Raw genomic sequence first — 17,313 nt, 5'->3', positions numbered from 1 at the left:
CCAGGTCCAAGAGCCAGGTCCTGGTCCACCACCTGGCCATCTCCTGGCCTGCGTCGCGAGTCTCGACACTGGAGACATCTCGCCGCAACCACTACTCGGGCGTAAAGTGGGTTCCATTTCGGCGCCCAGGCAGGCCAGACTGCACAGGCTGCAGTGTGCAGGCGATCCAACATTGCTCTCGTCACCCTCACCACTTTCTTTTCCATCACAACTCATCTCTATACCATTTGCTCCAGACTCGCGTACAACCAATATTCCACCACCCGACACCGATATTTCTCGACGCCACCCCACCTCATCATCTCTGACGACCCTCGGCCACTCCCACCATGGCCGACGGCGGCACCACAGCACACCACGGGAGCTCGGAGAGCACTGGTTCCGTGGCGCTCGACCCCGCCATGATTGAGCTGGTCGAGAAACTTAGCGTGACGCCCGAGCCATTGACGCCATTGACTGACTGCCAACTGGCAGACATCTATGCGTCAAAGCGCCGCTCATCCGTACCCCCGTTCCCTCCGCAACTCGAGCTGCAACATCTGTCCAGCACGTCTTCCTCGACCGCCTCCAGCCAAGGCGAACTCACCACTCCCGTCACCATGCTCTTCCCCCTCCCGCCAACTACCGCTGCCGGCGCCGCCGGACGACCACCGCCCTTGAACCTGTCCCATGGAAGTTCCAAGGAGAGTCAGCCCGCCGCTTCGGGTGACATGGGGGCGTTCGAGGGCTCGACCGGCAGTGGTGGCTTGCTGACCCTGGAGATAGGCGATCAGTTCTTGTCACCCACGGCGCATTCCTTTGACTTCGATCGTCTAACTCCCACCTCCACATCATCGCCAACCGTGCCCTCGCTCGATAAGCTTACTGTGCGCCAACAAAAGAGCAGTAGCTCATTAAGTGCGCTCAGCGCCAAGTCGTACCCGAACGGTCTCCTCAGCCCGATCTGCGTCGACACTACCGCGGCAGCACAACAGAGCGAGTGGTCTGCCTCGGCACACTCTTCAGCAGGAGATCACACTACTGTTGGAGACTGCACGACATCTTCCTTTGGACACTCGCCAACATCGCCCCTTTCACCACTTTCTCCACCACCGCCGCTGCCGGAGAAGGACAGCAAGTATAGGAGTATGGTCATGTTCGGACGACAATCGTTTGGCGTTCACGGCGGGAAGGACCAGGAGCAGGCTGTTGCGTCGGTGCTGGACGACCTCGTCGAGGAGGAGACGAACGAATCGGATCCGGAAACGTCACTGGCGACCCACTTTCCCGAGAAGCGGCGATCGATCAAGGACGTCGAGGAGATCATGGCGGACGACCTGAACGACCTGCGAGACGCGTTCCTTCCTCCGGAGACGCGATCGCGATCGCGCACGGTGACTTCCAGATCTGCGACACGAACGAAATCGGTTGGAACATTCAAGCTTCTGGGCACGAACAAACCCGTTCCAGGCCATGGCACCCCTTCGACGTACACGGTGAAGAGCGGAAGGAAGATGGGACGGCGATCGTCCAGCATTAACGGAACTGACGAGAAGCTGCTCGAGATTTGGTCGGCACCGCCACTGCTTGCTGTGGTGGAGGCCGAGACTTCAATCGTGCGCGACGAGAATGGACGGGCCGTGCACTTTGGTGACCTTCTCCCGAAGGGTGTCGCTGCGAGGCAGGGCGCCGGCTCAAACGACTCGCCCAAAGTCGTCGTCATCTTCATGCGACACTTCTGGTGCCCGCTCGGGCAGGACTACATTGTACGCTCGATCTCGCAGCTCGACCCCAGCACGCTGCGTTCGCACAACACACAGGTCGTATTGATCGCCCCGGGATCCTACAAGCTGATCAAGAAGTACCGCAAGCTGTGCCAGTGTCCCTACCCGATCTACTCGGACAGTACGCGGCACTTGTACAAGCTGATGGGACTGTCGGACTTCCTCGGCGACGACAAGCGGTACCACCAGCAGCGACAGAACACGTCGTCGCAGACGCTCAAGAGTCTGCGGAATGGTTTCCTGAAGCTTCCCGGCGACCCGGGAAGCGCGCGACAGCTCGGAGGCGAGTTCATCTTCGGAGCCGACAACGTGTGCGAGTTTGCGCACCGCATGACGACACCGAGCGACCACCTCGAGGCGTCGGCTGTGCTCAGGACAGCGGGGGTCGAGATGCCCTCGCCGCTGTTTCGGTCCGGCTCCACCCTTTCTTCGATTGGCAACGGCATAGTGTGCATTGACAAGGAGCGAAAGGGGTCGTGGGAGACGTCGCGGATGTCAGATGTCGGCAGCGCGTCGGACATGAAGCGTCCGACCAAGCTCGAGCGCGAAAGCGCGACCTGGGACGAGGACACGGAGGAGTATGTCGAGTCGCTGGGACCGATGTCGAGCACGTCTTCGTCGCACCAGCACTCGACCTCGGCACACGGACACCAGCATCATGCGCCGCGGCGTTCTGTCGACTCGCCCAGCCCCGTGCAGGAGGTGCAGATGGAGCCGAACTCGCCCACACGTCCGGTCAAGTCGCCCCTCCGCGCCAGCATGTACCAGCAGCAGCTCCAGCAGCTTCAGCAGTTGCAGCAGCAGCAGACGCAGAACGTGCAGACGATCAACAACCACTACAACTCGTTCGCGGAGAAGCGGGAGCGCGACAAGCCCATGTCGACGTGGTCCTCGTCGAGCTCCTCCGAGACTGGCATCGTCACGACCCCACAGCAGCAGAACCTGCCCCCCATTCACCCCCTCGACGCGACGAGCAGCGAGCAGAAGGACAAGGAGTACGAGGAGCTCGTGCGCAAGTACCGTGCCCAGAAGTGGGGGCTCGCGTACGAGATGGACTAGACACACAACATAACAACAACTGCATACGGACCTTACGCCGCCAAGGACACTCATTCATTTACACAACTTATTCCTTTCTATATTACGTTCCGACCGGGAAGCCCGGTCCGCCATTCACGATCCTCGACGTGCGATCACGATGACGAAAACCTTGTTCTCAAACCCCCAATAGCTTTCCTTGTACTTTTGGTGTCTGTCATGTATGTCGATTGTAGCTGCGGTGACTTGCGAGTCTGAGCTCCAAGCTCGCTAGCCTGGGAGCAAGAGCAAGCGTGAGAGTCGTCACCCATCTTCTGCATGGATCGCTGGAATCGATACCATGGTGTGCAGAAAGACCACCAACAAAGTGGAGATAGAAGACCGCACCATCGGACATGCGCTCGGCTTCTCCGTCTCCTTCGGTGAGCTTCAGCATGCGCTAGCGTGCCGTGTCGGTTCCTCCGTTCCTCTGTTCCTGTTGTTCCTGCCAATTTTCATTCCCGGGCGGACACCTTGTTGCTCCTCAGTCCCGTAGTGATCGAACCGCCACCGGGTGCCGTTTCCAGCTCGGTGGGGACACCGAAGCACCGAAGGTAGTCCGGGTCGTCTGACGGGTGACTGACGCTGTAGAAGGTTTGCATTCCATCCAGTCACCGAGTATGCACGATGCAAGGGCCAGGAAAGGACGTAACTTTGGTCGACGGCAGTGTCTGCAGTGACCTGGCCGCCAGTACGTGAGGGACTTAGGGGAAGGGGAACGGACACAGGAAACGTCGCACTAACTTTCTGTCAGGAACAGACTTGATTTTCGCGCGCTTCTGAAACGAGACGGGCCTGGGACCTGACCTCTGGCCGTGCCTTAGGGATTCGCGAGGAATCCACGCTACATCCTCATGGCATCGTTTCACGTGACTCTAACGGCTGTGTAGGCGGCGTAAATAAGAAAGTTCGCGCCACTCCCAGAGAAGCTCAGAAGCGACGTCATAGCTTCATACCCCGCCGTTTGCCCTACCTGCGCGTCGAGCCTGCATGAGCCTGGGCAGCCTGGGCAGCCTGGAGCTGTGCCCCAATGTACCAATGTGCGTCGCGCGCAGTCACGATTGAAATCGAGAAGCACGCGGGGTGTCCTGATGGTGGGACCGCCGAGAGGGGCGAGCTAAATGCGGCCATGATGAGCTACAAGCGCTTTTGCATCGCACACTCCACCAGCAGCAGCGACACTCACTATGCTCAACGAAAGCGACAAGGTCGAGCTCAAGAACGTCCAGACGCAGCCGGTCGCCGCACCGACCATGGCCGTTGCGCCCGTCACGGAGCAGCCGAAGGCTGGTAACATGAGTGCGTAGGACCACGGCCTTCCCGCATCAGCGTTTGCACGTCTTCTATACCTGTCTCGCCCTTGTCGCCACTCGGTTTTGCCTAATTATCGCTTCTTCGGAATGCGTATCTGCGTTCGAAGGCGAAGAAGTTGGATCGGACAGACCGAGATAGGCACTTGCGTAGCCTCGGTTTTGGCATCCGAGATAAGGACAGGCGAGGGGGCACAGCGCAGCAATTGAACGCGCGCGGCCACAGCTGCAACGACCGGAACAAAGCTGACATCCAGTGTCGACCCAGCTCGAGGAGGACGACGTGCAGCGTCTCCGCGGTGGATGCCCCGGCAAACTCTGCGGTCTCCCCATTCTGCCGTGCCGGTGAGTGCAAAAGTCGGGCATTTACTCTGTATTCTTGCGTGAGAGAAGAGCAGATAAACGTCCTCGTTGCGAAGCTGCAGCAGAAGAAACGAGCTGACGTCCAGTGGATGGGACTGCTGGGTGTTCCCGATTCCCCTTTGTTGCTAAATCTCTTGTATCGTATACACGCTGTCATATGTAATCCTTCTTGTGTCCGGTTCAGCTCTTCAGGCGATATCTGGAGCGCGGGGTCGGCAGAGCAACACCAACTATCGGCCTGAGCGACCGCAGATCGAGCAGCTTACTGCAACTTGCAAGCGTTGGCGTCACAGAGGGCAGCAACTCCGCTCCGCATACTGAGAAAAGATCTGTTGTGGGTTCACGTACGACCCCATTGCTCCAGTCCGTTTTGAAGTCAGTAAATGAATCCTTGTCTTGGATCGTCCCCCTCTGGCCGATCACAATTGACGCCTCCTCAAGCCGCGAAGCCTCAGCTATGACAGCATAGTCCATCAACGGGGTTCATATGTGGCGCGCCGGTCTCAGTTCATGCCCAGGCGCGTCAGGTCCTCCATGAACGTTGGCAAGTGCGGTAGGTGCCCGAAACCTCTTACGAGCCTAAGTGCGCCTATAGGCTCGGGTGTAATCGGCGCACTCCGGTGACCGACCCCGACCTGGTCTGGGGCGGTAGATAGTGACGTTCCGAATCTCGGCAGGCACGGCCGGTATTCTGCAGACTGGCTTATAACCACTTGTCCACTTGACCTGCTCGAGCTTCCCACCCCGATCCCGATCTGACAACTACGGCTCGCACCTCTACGCCTATCTACTCACACACATCGGATTACTTCCTCCGCTCGCACACTCACACGCACACACGCACACGCGCTCGCTCCGCTCCGCTCGCCTAGCCCCTAGCCTCGCACGCTCGCTCCGCTCGCGCTCACAATGTCCGCCTCCACCCTCTTCCGCACCGGCGCCGCCTTCACGGCAACGGGCATGTCGCTGGGCGCCTTTGGCGCGCACGCGCTCAAGTCGCGCTACCCCGAGATGAGCGAGTGGACGCGGCAGTCGTGGATGACCGGCTCGAGCTACCTGATCTACAACGGGATTGCGCTCATGGCCATCTCGGCGCATCCCGGACTCGCGTTTGGCAGCCGCAAGGTCAAGTGGGCCACGGGCGGCATTATCGGCGGCGCCCTCGTCTTCACTGGATCTATTGTTGGGCTCGTCCTCAACCGCGAGCAGCTCGGCAAGATCCTCGGTCCGATGACGCCCATGGGTGGCGTCGCTATGATCGCTGGGTGAGTGTATCGCGATAAGAGTGATGAGTGCATGGAAACTGACGGAAAGCTACATTGCCCTCGCGCTTTAAGGGGCAGGTTACGAGACGGGTAGGGTATGGAAGTGACGATGTACTACACACAATGGACTGCACAAAGGACGAGAGGTGAGAGAGGAGAGGAAGGAAAGAGGGGAGAGCCCAAAAGGATCGATTCGACTGATGGCTTGCGACTTTGGCTTGAGGCTTGGTATTGACTTCTGACTAACTTGGACTTGACTTCGGACCGGAGCTTGACATGGCACAGACACGATAAGAACATGCTGGGTGAGACAACGTGAGAACTGAGGTGCGTAGGCGTACGCTCGGCGAGCGTTGCGAGGTATGTCGGCAGCGGAGTGCGCCGGATTCGCGGGTATTGATGCAGTGGGTGGATGGTCGATGAATCACTGGTTACGCAGGGTTCGATGCTTCTTCCTGGTTAAACGGTTAACCCGGATCTACCGATTGCTGGTTCATACGAGCACGGGGGCGACTGCGGGGAGTGAGCGCGGTGCACGGACCGAGTCGACGTCATGGCGGCGGTGCTCGCTGGTGCGGTGCTCGCGGTGCTCGTTGGTGGCGAGGCCGATGCCATGGGATGAGGCGAGGGCGGCGAGCTCACGCTCATTGATGCGGTCGTGTCCTTCGAAGAAAGTGCCGAGCGCGCGGGCGAACGTCTTGGCGCGGCAGATCTCCTGCCAGACCAGCACCTCAGCTGCCTGCGCAAGTGCGCGGGTCTCCGCCGAGCGCTCGAGCGAAGCGTACGACAGGTGCTTGGCCCCAGCAACCTCCAAGATGCGGTCGAGGAGGAAGAACGCGCAGAACGTGTCGTCCCTGATAAGCGCCAGCAGCGACATGGTGACTGGACCGAGCCCGGGTGGCAAGGTAGGCGAAGCGCCGACGAACAGCTGGACGCGCAGAGTAGAGAGGACGGTCAGGTAGTCCATAGTGATGGCTGGAGAGGCGAGAGGGAGAGAAGAAAAGATAGGGAACTGGGACGTGGTGTCAGTGATGGATGTGCGGCGTTGAGGGACTGAGCGGCAAGGGATGGGAAATGAGAACAAGTGGACGATGGACGAGGATCGAGTGATGGTAAAGTGTTGAAGTGACAATAACGGACACGTCGCTGCTGAGCGCTTTTGAGTGTCGTTGCTGTGTGCATGTGTCCAGTCTGAGGAGGTCACAAGACCTACACAACTGCGTACCTCGATGTAGCCAAAACGCCCTCTAGCCGAACCGGCGGCTACGCCAACCTGGGTAGCGTGATAACGGTGAATCAGCCAGGGGCAGCATTTTGTTGCGGGTGGCGGGAGGGGGCGGGGGTTGAATGTATGGGGGAGATGTCACCTTACCTGTGGGGAATGAGACTGCACTCAACTGTCGTCGTTGATGCAAAAGGAGCGATTGCTAGGAATGAGGATGCCAAAGACGATAAAGATGGTGGGGAAGACGAGGCGTGGGATCGTGGGATTTGCAGAAAGAGGGATCGAGGAGATCGAGATCAGAGGCGGAGTGCGTGTGCCGATGAAACAGAGGCAGTAACGAAAGTGGTGATAGTGAGACTCGGGAGTGAGATCGCAGTCGTATAGTCGTGTAAGGCATGTAGAGAGCAGTTGCCACCACGACATGGCCAAGGGGGTAGAGGGCCGTGCATCCGCCGTCCCACGTTGCCGGGCAAGTGTAAGGTCACCTGTGTAGGCCCCAGATTGCGTTGCTGGGCATCAGCCTCAGCGTCGTACCGGTTGGCCTCTGTAGTCAGTACCGAGAGAAGCAGGCCGCTGCTGAGCCCTAGATTCGAGGGCTACTCAGTCAAAGCGCAGTCTGTGAGTGAGCGCACAGAATGCCATCTCGTCACGAACGCCGAGCAAAAGCTTTGCCATCGTCACTCCTGTTCCAATCCCCGGATCGACAGCTTTGCCGGGCGAGAGAGATGGCCCCAAGGTAAGGGATAGTGCCGTTTCTCTATGCATGCTTCCTGTTCGTGAGAGCGCGGCGAGAGTTCCAGACACAGGGCATGGCGGCAAGGTGCAAGTAATCTGGGAGCACGGTTAGCCCAGTCGGTCAGTCTGAAGGAAATGAGGAGGTCGTGATTGGGGCTGTTGGGGCAGCTCGAGTCGCAAAGTGCAGCGTCGAGTACCGACCGGACGGAGGTGCATGGGTTAACTTCTGAGCTCGTGAAGGTCAGTATATGCAGAGGCGACATAGAGTCGCGGACAGTGTCCTTACGTCCTTGAGGTGTTAGTAGTCGAATTAGGCAGGGTGGCCTTCCTTCCTCGCTTCACCGGGTGGGCTAGTGAGTAACTCAGGCGCAGTCCTTTCGACTGCTGTCCGCTAGATTTGCGCTGGCGCGCATAAGTCCATCGCGCGTCTGATTTGAGAGAGTTTTGATAACTACACCCGTCACACAAGGCAAATGCAATCGACGCCTCACTGTTGCATCCGCCCACTCGTCGACGCCTCACACGCCCACATCAGCTCAGCTGCCTCCCACTGAATCATCCGTCGTTGTCACAACGCCGCGGGAGGCTGTGAGCTCACAGATGGGCGTTGCAAGAACTGCTGACCGCCGATCCGCCGATGACGTATTGTTGGGTGGCCGGGTGGCCACCCGGGCACGAGAAGCACGGACCTGTGGTTGGATCTAGACCGCAAACGGTCAGGCGCGTTTGAAGGAGGATCAGCCGTGTGGCCACGGCACCGGGAGACGTGGAGAGTCAAGCGGGAGATGGCGTGGATGTGTGGTCAGCGGCGTTTGTTCAGTTGTTCAGTGGGGGTGTGACTGGACCGCTCCATCTCTAGTCGGGGCTTGCGAGCTGGCGCTTTCGGGCGTTCGGAGTTCCTGAAGATGAAATGAATCTGCCATTGACGTCGTGCAAGCCCAGTGCATTAGGTTGCAGGACTGGCCAGAGGTGCCCAGAGGGACGTGGTATTGGCGCAGAGCGGGTCGCTGTGGGTGTCGGGCGAAAGTCAGTTCCTCATTCCGCGATTCCCTGATGGGCATCCTGGAATACCAGTCACCTGCGCCCGATTAGACGCCTGATATCACAGGCGGACAGGGCTAAGGGATTCAAACTGACCCGGGGGCATCGTAAGTTTAGCTTCCAGTCTCCAGAGTCCAGCTTGCTGCATCGAGGCACTTTCTAGTACTGGAGTGACCACCGAGGCCTGGACGTGAGCATCAAACTGCCCAGCCCATTCCACCGTCGTCGGACGTGGGGAGTCGTTCAACACAAGCTTACACTGTTACACTTGTTCGACCTCTTCTTTGCCCATCGACAGCTAAACTGCGGCTTACAGCCACTCGACCACTCACGATTCACGACTCCTCGGTCGCCATTCATGACCCCAGTCCCTTAGCCGTCGTCACTAGATTTATCGATTCTTCTTCTGTCACCGAACACTCCATCTACATAATTCGCCGCACCTGCACGCCCCGCGCATTCCCACCTCAACTGCAAACTTTCCAAAGGCGCACAACAGCAAACAGCAGTCGCGCGCGCGCTCCCCCACGACTCACCCTCACCGACCACCATGGTCGCGAGTCTATGGGTGCAGGACCTGGTCGACCAGCCAAGTGGTCCCTCGCGGCAATCCTACGACGATATTCCGATACAATTCTTTGAGCAGGTGCGTCAGCTCTTCAAACAGCTCTCAGTTGCTGGACAGCCCCTTTTTGCTGCCAGCATCTCCCGTCTCATCCAAGTGCATGAGCTCTTGCGATGCGATCGACATTTGCCCGCAACCGCGCAGCCGCGGCAACGGTTCCTGTATTCTGGTGCCGCGCTAACCATTCTAGGCCTACCCGTTTCCAGTCTTGATCTTCGAGTTACCAGCTGGCGCGGTGCGCTTCGCTGAGGCCACACCCGCCAACGGTACTCAGCAGCGTTCCGGTCCCTCAAGCAACTCGCAGAATAAAGGTGTCGAGCGGCGGCCGGACGAGGCGACTGCCGTTGAGGGTTGCCCATTACCGGACGCAGCTTTGAAGTGGGCGAACCACCACTGGCGCAATCTGGCTTCCGAGCGCCCGCTGTCTGACTTTCTCGATCTGAAATCACTCGAGCAGCTCTCGAGCTGGGCTACGGACGGGACGAGACCAACAACATTCACATTGCAGTGCGGAAGTCCTCGGATATCGCTATCTCTCACGAAAAGCCATATCGAGGATCCCGAGCAGGTACACTATGTTGTCGTCACGTCGCAACTCTTGGGCTTCGAGGACTCATCATCAGGTTCTACCCAGTCCAGTGATACGGCCATCGTTCTGGGAAGAGAGGATCAGGAGGCTACTCCGATGCCACCGCCTGCACCATCACTGATGAGCCCGCCATCATCATCAGCGGCAACGTTGGGCTTAGGGCCGGAGTCGCCTGACTTCCAGACTCGCGGTCCCTCCCTCGTTGCCGGGCACGAAGTCAAACACGACATCTCTGACGTTCCGCGAACTATGGAGCCCAAGGCGCACGAGCATCTCACGGATCAGTATCGAATTTCGACAACTGAACTAGAGGCCGACAATGCTCGAACATCATGTCGAGAGTTATACAACAACATGGACTGGACTGGGAAGCCGTGTGGCCCACCCGAGACATGGTCGCCCGCGCTGCGCGCCCTGGTCGACATTGCTTTTGACACGGTGACCGCGGACGCCGTCTACATCGGTACCAAGCCTTCAGACCTTGTCTCAATATAGTGAGTCACCGCGAAAGACGTAAAAGTCCAGAACCCTGACCCCCGCAGCAACAACAACTACGGAAAGTTCCTGGATCACCCGAATACGTTTGGTGCACTGATGAGCGAGGTGTGGAAGGACGCATGGTTCTTCTTCGAGGAGATGGTTAGTCACTGCGTGGAGGTGGCGCTGACCCCCAGATGGGTGAGGTGTTCAAGGGCAAGCCCATGTACCAGGATTTCACCCTCATTCCGTATCTCTTGGACGAACGAGGCGTGTGGCTTGAAAAGTACCACAGCTACTCTTGCCACCCGATCTACGATGGGCCCAACATTGTCGGCGTATACGTCGCCGCCATGGACTGGACGACCGAAGTCTTGACCCGGAGACGAGCAGAGGTCACCCGCGCTCTGGCCGACTCTATCGGCATCGTCCGGACACGAGCGGACCTTTTCCAGGCGACCGCCGAAGGTGAGCTGCTTGCCCCTAGCGAAAGCTGACTGTGCAGTATTGTCAACGGCTCCTATCGAGATCCCGTTCTTTATCGGCTACTCGGTCCTCCCGCTGGAGACAAGCGCTGTGAACCCGCTCGCAGACACTGTCAAGCTTTCTCTCGAGTCCACCGTTGGCGTCCCCTCCAGTCATCGCAGTGCCCCGAGTTCATTGGTGCTAGAGGTGCCTAAGATGCCAAAGGCGCCTCGATCTGCGACCTACGTCGGCGGCTATGCCGAGGACGATGGTACCTTCGACGACGAGAGTCTGTCCGGGTCTGCCTCGACGGCGCTCAATATAGAGGAATCCATCGCATCCGGGATATCCCTCGCCTCTAGCCGTAGCTCGGACAGGTGGCCCACCGTAGAGTTGGACAACGGCATGTGGCCGATTCGTCTTGCACTCACAACGAGGAGGTGTATCCGTGTCGAGAACATTCGGGAGCTCATCAGCGACTACCCTCTTCGACAGTGGGACGAGCTGCCAGACTCGGCGTTAGTCGTGAGTTGTCCAGAGTCAATACTTTTAACTGACTATCCAGATTCCATTGTCCTCTGACGTTTCGGTCGATGTGCCGTCGGCAGTCGTTATCGTTGGCCTCAATCACCACTCTGCCGTTGGAGACCGAGGCTACGCAAACTTCATCCACAACCTCCGTGCGCACCTCACCTCGGCTCTCGGTCCCATCATCGCTCTCGAGAACGAAATCGCACGGTCAGAGGAGAAGGCAAAGATGGAGCGGGCCAAGACGGCGTGGTTCCGAGGTGCGGCGCACGAGTTCCGTTCCCCGTTGTCCCTCATCGCAGGGCCGCTGGAGGAGCTTTCGACTGGCACGGACGGCATGTCCTCTCGGCAGAAGGAGATTGTGACGCTGGCTCACCGCAACGTGACACGTCTGCAGAGGATAGTATCCTCGCTGCTGGACTTCTCACGCATGGAAGCGGGTCGCTTCCAGGCGCGCTTCACCATGACCGACCTTGGAGCATTCGTGACGGATCTCTGCGGCCTGTTCAAGCCTGCGATGCGGCACCCGCAGATTGCATTCAGGGTCGAGGTCGAGGAGCGCACGGACAATGTGCCCGTGGACCGTGTCCTCATGGAAACTGCTCTTGCCAACTTGCTCTCGAATGCGATCAAGTACACCAAGCGCGGCTCGATTACGGTCAAGCTGTGGTACGACGCGGATAATGCGAATCTATCGGTCGTGGACACAGGTATCGGTATCGCCGCGGAGGAGGTCGACATGGTGACCCACTGGTTCCACCGCTCGCAAGCCGCCCTCGCCTCTGGCATCGAGGGCACAGGTCTCGGTCTGGGGCTCGCCAAGGAGATCATCGGTCTGCACCACGGCGAGCTGCAAGTTTCCAGCAACGTTGCGACCGGAGAACACCCTTCGGGATCAACCTTTACCGCGCAGATTCCGCTGGCACAAGACGTCGTCGAAGAGGAGCTGACGCCCGTGGCGTTCGGTTCATACGGTCGGGAGATGGCGCGCGACGTCATCGGCTGGGAGCGTGACGAGAGCGGCAGCGTCGGCTCTCAAGAGTCATCGCCCTCTTACGGAGAAGGGCTGCAGTTCCAGCCGAGCGACGTGCTGCTGATCGTGGACGACAACCGGGACATGCGGGAGTACATCAAGCTTATCTTTTCGCCGTTCTGCCGCGTGCTAGAGGCCGAGGACGGCGTCGACGCACTCCGCATCATGGTCCACGAAACACCGAACCTCGTCCTGACGGACCTGCTCATGCCCCGCATGACTGGTATGGACTTGCTCGCCGAGATTCGCAAGAACCCCAACACGTCGCATATCCCTGTCATCCTCCTCTCTGCAGCGCAGGACGAGGAATCGCGAGTCCAAGCTCTGCTTTACGGCGCAGATGACTTCCTCTCCAAGCCTTTCAAGCCGCGCGAATTGCTCGCCCGCGTCCATCTGCACATGGAGATGGGCAAGAATCGGTACGATCTCGAGACAAAATTCCACGAGCGCGAGCTGGAGCTGCAGGTACTTTCCGACGCCTGTCCGTCAGGCATCATCAGGGCGGACCACTCGGGTCGTGTACTCTATGCGAACCCCGCCTTCCTCGAACCGGCCGGCATCGCGGCCGACTCGGAACTCGAGGACTGGCAGGAGCACCTGGACGAGTCATCAGCCGAGAGCTTCCGCTTCGCGTGGAACGACTTTATCTACGGCAAGCGCTCCGAGACTGCCATCCGCTTCAAGTGGCGGACCGGGCGAAGTATGCTCGGATTCTTCATCCGCCTCGACAAGGCGAGCGGCGTCAGCGGCATCATTGGCTGTATCACCGATGTCACCTACGAGGAGGAGAAGATCGAGGAGGCCGAACGCCGTCGCGCCGAAGCTGAGGAGAGCCGCCGCCAGCAGGAGCTCCTTGTGGATCTGAGTGAGTTGCCATGGTGAAAACCCTAACTGACAATCAGCCTCGCATGAAATCCGTACACCCGTATCTGCCATTCTGCAGTGCGCCAGTCTCGTTGAAGAGAATCTGCGCGCGAGGCGGGACCGCCTCATCAGCTCTGGCCCTGAGGGCCTGCGCCCCGAACCTTCGATGCTTAAGGAGATCGAGGAGGACATCAAGGCGCTTGAGAGTGAGTCATCTGCTATGATTATGCTGGTAAGCTGACCATCAGGTATCTACCACTGTGGTGTTACACAGGAGCGCATCGCGTCAGACATCCTCAGTCTGGCGCGGCTGCAGCTCGGCATGCTGTCAGTGCACCACATTCCCGTCGACATTCGGCACGAGGCAGAGAAGGTGCTGCGAGTCTTCCACTCGGAGTGCAAAATGTCGCAAATTGATCTGCGGCTCGAGTTCGGCCCCGGCTTCGATGCCTTGGGCGATGTCATGATCTCGACCGACCCGGTCCGCTTCGGCCAGGTCGTGACGAACCTTGTGAACAATGCCGTGCGCTTTGTCAGCGTCGCACCCGAGCGCCGCATCACCGTGCGCTACGACGTATCTCGCACCGGTCCACTGGAAGGAGATACCGTCCCGCCTTCCGTATCGGCTCTCGAACCAAACGGCACCCTGGCCAACGGTACCCCTGTGTGGATCTACAGCAGCGTGCAGGACACTGGTCCCGGCATGACGGAAACGGAGCAAAGCGGCATCTTCGAGCGCTTCCAGCAGGGCTCCAAGATGATCCACACCAAGTACGGCGGCACGGGCTTGGGACTGTTCATCTGCAAGAAGATCGTCGGCCTGCTCGGCGGAGACATCGACACGGTCTCAGCCCCTGGGCAGGGAAGCACGTTCCGATTCTACATCAAGTCCGTCGTCGTGCCGCCGGAGCACTCTCCTCGCCCGCCACTGCCCAAGAAGCTCTCAGGGGAGCAGATCGTGTCTCCCTTCGACTCGCCCGAGGAGTACAGAGACGGCCAGCTCTCGCCTGTTCTCGAGGGCGTGCCGGTGCCCCTGTCTTCGCCCGATGCGCCGTCTACCACTACGGAGCGCACGAGCGTCAGCTCCACGGGACGAGGTAGTGCCTCCTCTGCCGACCGGGCGAGCGCTACCTCAGCCGATCGAGGCAGCCTCTACACCAAGCCCACAAGCGTCAGCTCAACCTCGAGCGTGACGTCGCTCGACGCCATGTCGTACTCGATCCTCGTCGTCGAGGACAACCTCGTCTCACAGCGAGTGCTGCAGCGCCAACTCACCAAGCTCGGCAACACAGTCATGGTCGCAAGCAACGGCCAGGAGGCGCTCGATACGCTTGTCGCTCAGCAAGGCGCGTTCGACATGGTGCTCATGGACCTCGAGATGCCCATCATGGGCGGCCTGGAGGCGGCCCAAATTGTCCGCCTCCTCGAAGCGGAGGGAAAACTCCCACCACAGCGTATCATCGCGCTCACGGGCAACGCCCGAGAGGAGAAGGTCCAGCAGGCCCTCGACACAGGCATGAACAACGTTATGATCAAGCCGTATCGCCCCCCAAAGCTTGTGGGCATGATCCAGGCCACGATCGACTCGACACCGGGCCACACCGCGGCCCACAACACTACCCCCTAACCATCGACGTGCGCGCCGGGGCGCCCGTCATGTCTAGTTGTATCCATCAGTCATTAAATTATATGTATATCAGCACCCATTTGCATTGCACATCCTCGCTTGCTTCATGAACCCCGCAGTCCCTCGTCGCTCACCACTGACACTGACCTTCCCTTGATATCTCTGAGGTTCAGAAGCATGCACAGGATGCAGGAGAGGAGCTCAGGGAGCCAAAAAGTCTCACCACTGTGAGTCGAACACAGGACCTGCGGATGAACTCGCCTGTTCAGGCGGCTTTGGAGTTACCAATTACAGTCCGACGCTCTACCAACTGAGCTATGGTGAGGAAGCTGTTGCTGACGGGAGTGTGGCGCCCCCGCCCGGCCTCCAATGGCCTCGAACCAACCGCAGGACATCACAGTGTGCACCACGCAGCCTCCTGATACTCTCAGTTCCCTCCCGTAGCTTTCCACAGGCCTTGAACGGTAGGGTGCGGATTTGTGGCAGGATCGACGCTCGTGAGGGGGTCGAAGGGTGTTGCGTGCCTGGGCGCACGGAGGCAAAATTTCGGCCCCCCTGTCTTCAGTGGTCATCGACAGCTCCATTCAACAGCCATGAGAAAACAAAAGAAAGGACGACTGCGTAAGGGCAGAGGACGCAAAAGGATTGTCTCTCCACTGTGAGTCGAACACAGGACCTGCGGATTTCTCACTCTATCGAGTAGGAGGATTTGGATAACCAATTACAGTCCGACGCTCTACCAACTGAGCTATAGAGAGGAGATGTTGGCTGATCGCTGCGGGGCGCAGGGCGTTTAGGTACCGGTAGCGCGTCTGATCTGCCAAATTATCCTGATTCTTGCAATGCACTGCAGTGTACGTCGCGTGAGCGACCCTAAGCTCGTCGAAAGTGCATGCGTTGAGGCTGATGTCCGGAGAGTTGCTGTGGAGAGGTGATTGTAATGATGATCAGACGGAAGGGGAAGATAGGCGAGCTGGTGGAGACCGATTTGCTGCCGCACGCCCCGCACATGAGTCAGGACATTTGCCACCTAGCACCTCGAATTGTGTTTTGAAACCACTCCATCGACCATCCACCATGGCGACCCCTCTGCATGTGCACCCGCACTTCGCGCCTGAGGAGGCTGCGGCCGTCGCGGCGGAGTTCGTCTCCAGTGAGCTTTGGGGGACGGATATAGCTAACAATCAGGCCTTGACAACCTGCCGGGCGAGGTGACCTTCCTTCTGAAGGAAATCCAGGACAAGGACCAGCGTATTGCCGGTGAGCTGCAGAGATATGTGCATTGCAGCTGACGTGCAGGCCTCCTGAACCGGATCAACAGCCGGCATTACAGTCTGACGAAGCCGATCAAGAACCTTGGCTCGGCGCAGCCTTCGAATCCGAATCCGTCCTTCACGCTTCCAATCGCGGCTGGTCAGCCGATTCCTACAGCTCACATGAGCACGAAGGACCAGCAGACGATCACGAAGATTCAGGGCGAGTGGGCCAAGATCGAGGCTCTGCAGGAAGAGAAGGTCAAGCTCGCTGAGCGGTTGGAGCGGATCGTGAACCGCGCGCGAGAGCGAGGACGACACGAGTGGAAGAAGGTCGGCGGTATCGACATCGATGAGCTGGAGACGGATGTTAAGCTCGGCGATCTCGGTGGCGCAGACCTTGTTCTTCCTCCGCAGGGGCTCGGCAGCGGACACGATGGAAGAAAGGACAAGCGCAAAGGGAAGGGCACCGTCCCTCTCGCGATCCAGATCAGCTCGGCGGGCAGCTCTCTCGGCATTCCCTCTCCGGCCGGTACGCCAGGAGGCAGCCGCAGCGGCAGTGTCGGACGCGGCGGTGGGCGGAGGAAGGAACAGCAGCAACAGCAGGAGGTCGAGGTGCCTGCCGCGGACGACATGGAGGTCGAGGGCGAGGTCGAGCCCGACGACGCGCTGTACTGCTTCTGTCAGCAGAAGAGTTACGGCGAGATGATCGGCTGCGACAACGGCAAGTGCCCGTACGAGTGGTTCCACGTCAAGTGTGTCAACATGTCTGGACCCCTCCCCGACACCTGGTACTGTCCCGAGTGTGTCACAAAGTTGGGCCTCGCCAGTAGTGATGGCAAGGTCCAGAAAGACCGCAAGGGACGGAAAAAGTAGGCCCGACGCAAGGGCGACCGGTTGTGCTCCATCTGTACCATCTTATCATGTATTGTATTTTGCCGGCTTGGCGACTACGCACATCATAGAGCGTGATTTACTTTGCATCGAGGATTGCTGGAAGTTACCGGTGGATCGGCAGACTGCGGTAGGAAACGCTATCTAGTTACAACCGCTTTACTGTCACCGCTTCCTGA

The 17,313-nt window shown here is 59.0% G+C and overlaps 5 protein-coding genes and 2 non-coding genes across 7 annotated transcripts; 4 read left to right on the top strand and 3 right to left on the bottom strand.

Moving 5' to 3' along the window:
- Positions 1–329: 329 nt before the first annotated feature.
- Positions 330–2,822, top strand: A1Q1_01491 (fmHP-like protein; the record flags this gene model as incomplete). Its single annotated transcript, XM_014324530.1, has 1 exon — positions 330–2,822. One exon carries the CDS (start codon positions 330–332, stop codon positions 2,820–2,822), a length of 2,493 nt encoding a protein of 830 aa, XP_014180005.1.
- A 2,600-nt stretch (positions 2,823–5,422) lies between these two features.
- Positions 5,423–5,849, top strand: A1Q1_01490 (uncharacterized protein; the record flags this gene model as incomplete). The annotated part of the gene is made up of 2 exons (XM_014324529.1): positions 5,423–5,778; positions 5,828–5,849. 2 exons carry the CDS (start codon positions 5,423–5,425, stop codon positions 5,847–5,849), a joined length of 378 nt encoding a protein of 125 aa, XP_014180004.1.
- A 422-nt stretch (positions 5,850–6,271) lies between these two features.
- Positions 6,272–6,745, bottom strand: A1Q1_01489 (uncharacterized protein; the record flags this gene model as incomplete). Its single annotated transcript, XM_014324528.1, has 1 exon — positions 6,272–6,745. The coding sequence occupies one exon, from the start codon at positions 6,743–6,745 to the stop codon at positions 6,272–6,274; it is 474 nt and encodes a 157-aa protein (XP_014180003.1).
- Positions 6,746–9,329: 2,584 nt separating this feature from the next.
- On the top strand, positions 9,330–14,987 carry A1Q1_01488 (uncharacterized protein; the record flags this gene model as incomplete). The annotated part of the gene is made up of 8 exons (XM_014324527.1): positions 9,330–9,425; positions 9,595–10,487; positions 10,536–10,632; positions 10,686–10,938; positions 11,063–11,460; positions 11,501–13,361; positions 13,459–13,566; positions 13,609–14,987. 8 exons carry the CDS (start codon positions 9,330–9,332, stop codon positions 14,985–14,987), a joined length of 5,085 nt encoding a protein of 1,694 aa, XP_014180002.1.
- Positions 14,988–15,204: 217 nt separating this feature from the next.
- Positions 15,205–15,312, bottom strand: A1Q1_t348. The gene has a single exon. It is a non-coding gene; the product is annotated as a tRNA-Tyr (tRNA).
- A 323-nt stretch (positions 15,313–15,635) lies between these two features.
- Positions 15,636–15,745, bottom strand: A1Q1_t347. The gene has a single exon. It is a non-coding gene; the product is annotated as a tRNA-Tyr (tRNA).
- Positions 15,746–16,423: 678 nt separating this feature from the next.
- A1Q1_01487 (uncharacterized protein) lies at positions 16,424–17,116 on the top strand (the record flags this gene model as incomplete). The annotated part of the gene is made up of 1 exon (XM_014324526.1): positions 16,424–17,116. One exon carries the CDS (start codon positions 16,424–16,426, stop codon positions 17,114–17,116), a length of 693 nt encoding a protein of 230 aa, XP_014180001.1.
- Positions 17,117–17,313: the final 197 nt, after the last annotated feature.

Source organism: Trichosporon asahii, assembly GCF_000293215.1.
Source record: "Trichosporon asahii var. asahii CBS 2479 unplaced genomic scaffold scaffold00050, whole genome shotgun sequence".
In the NCBI taxonomy this organism is placed as follows: Eukaryota; Fungi; Basidiomycota; class Tremellomycetes; order Trichosporonales; family Trichosporonaceae; genus Trichosporon; species Trichosporon asahii.
This window is presented reverse-complemented; position numbering and strand designations above follow the sequence as displayed.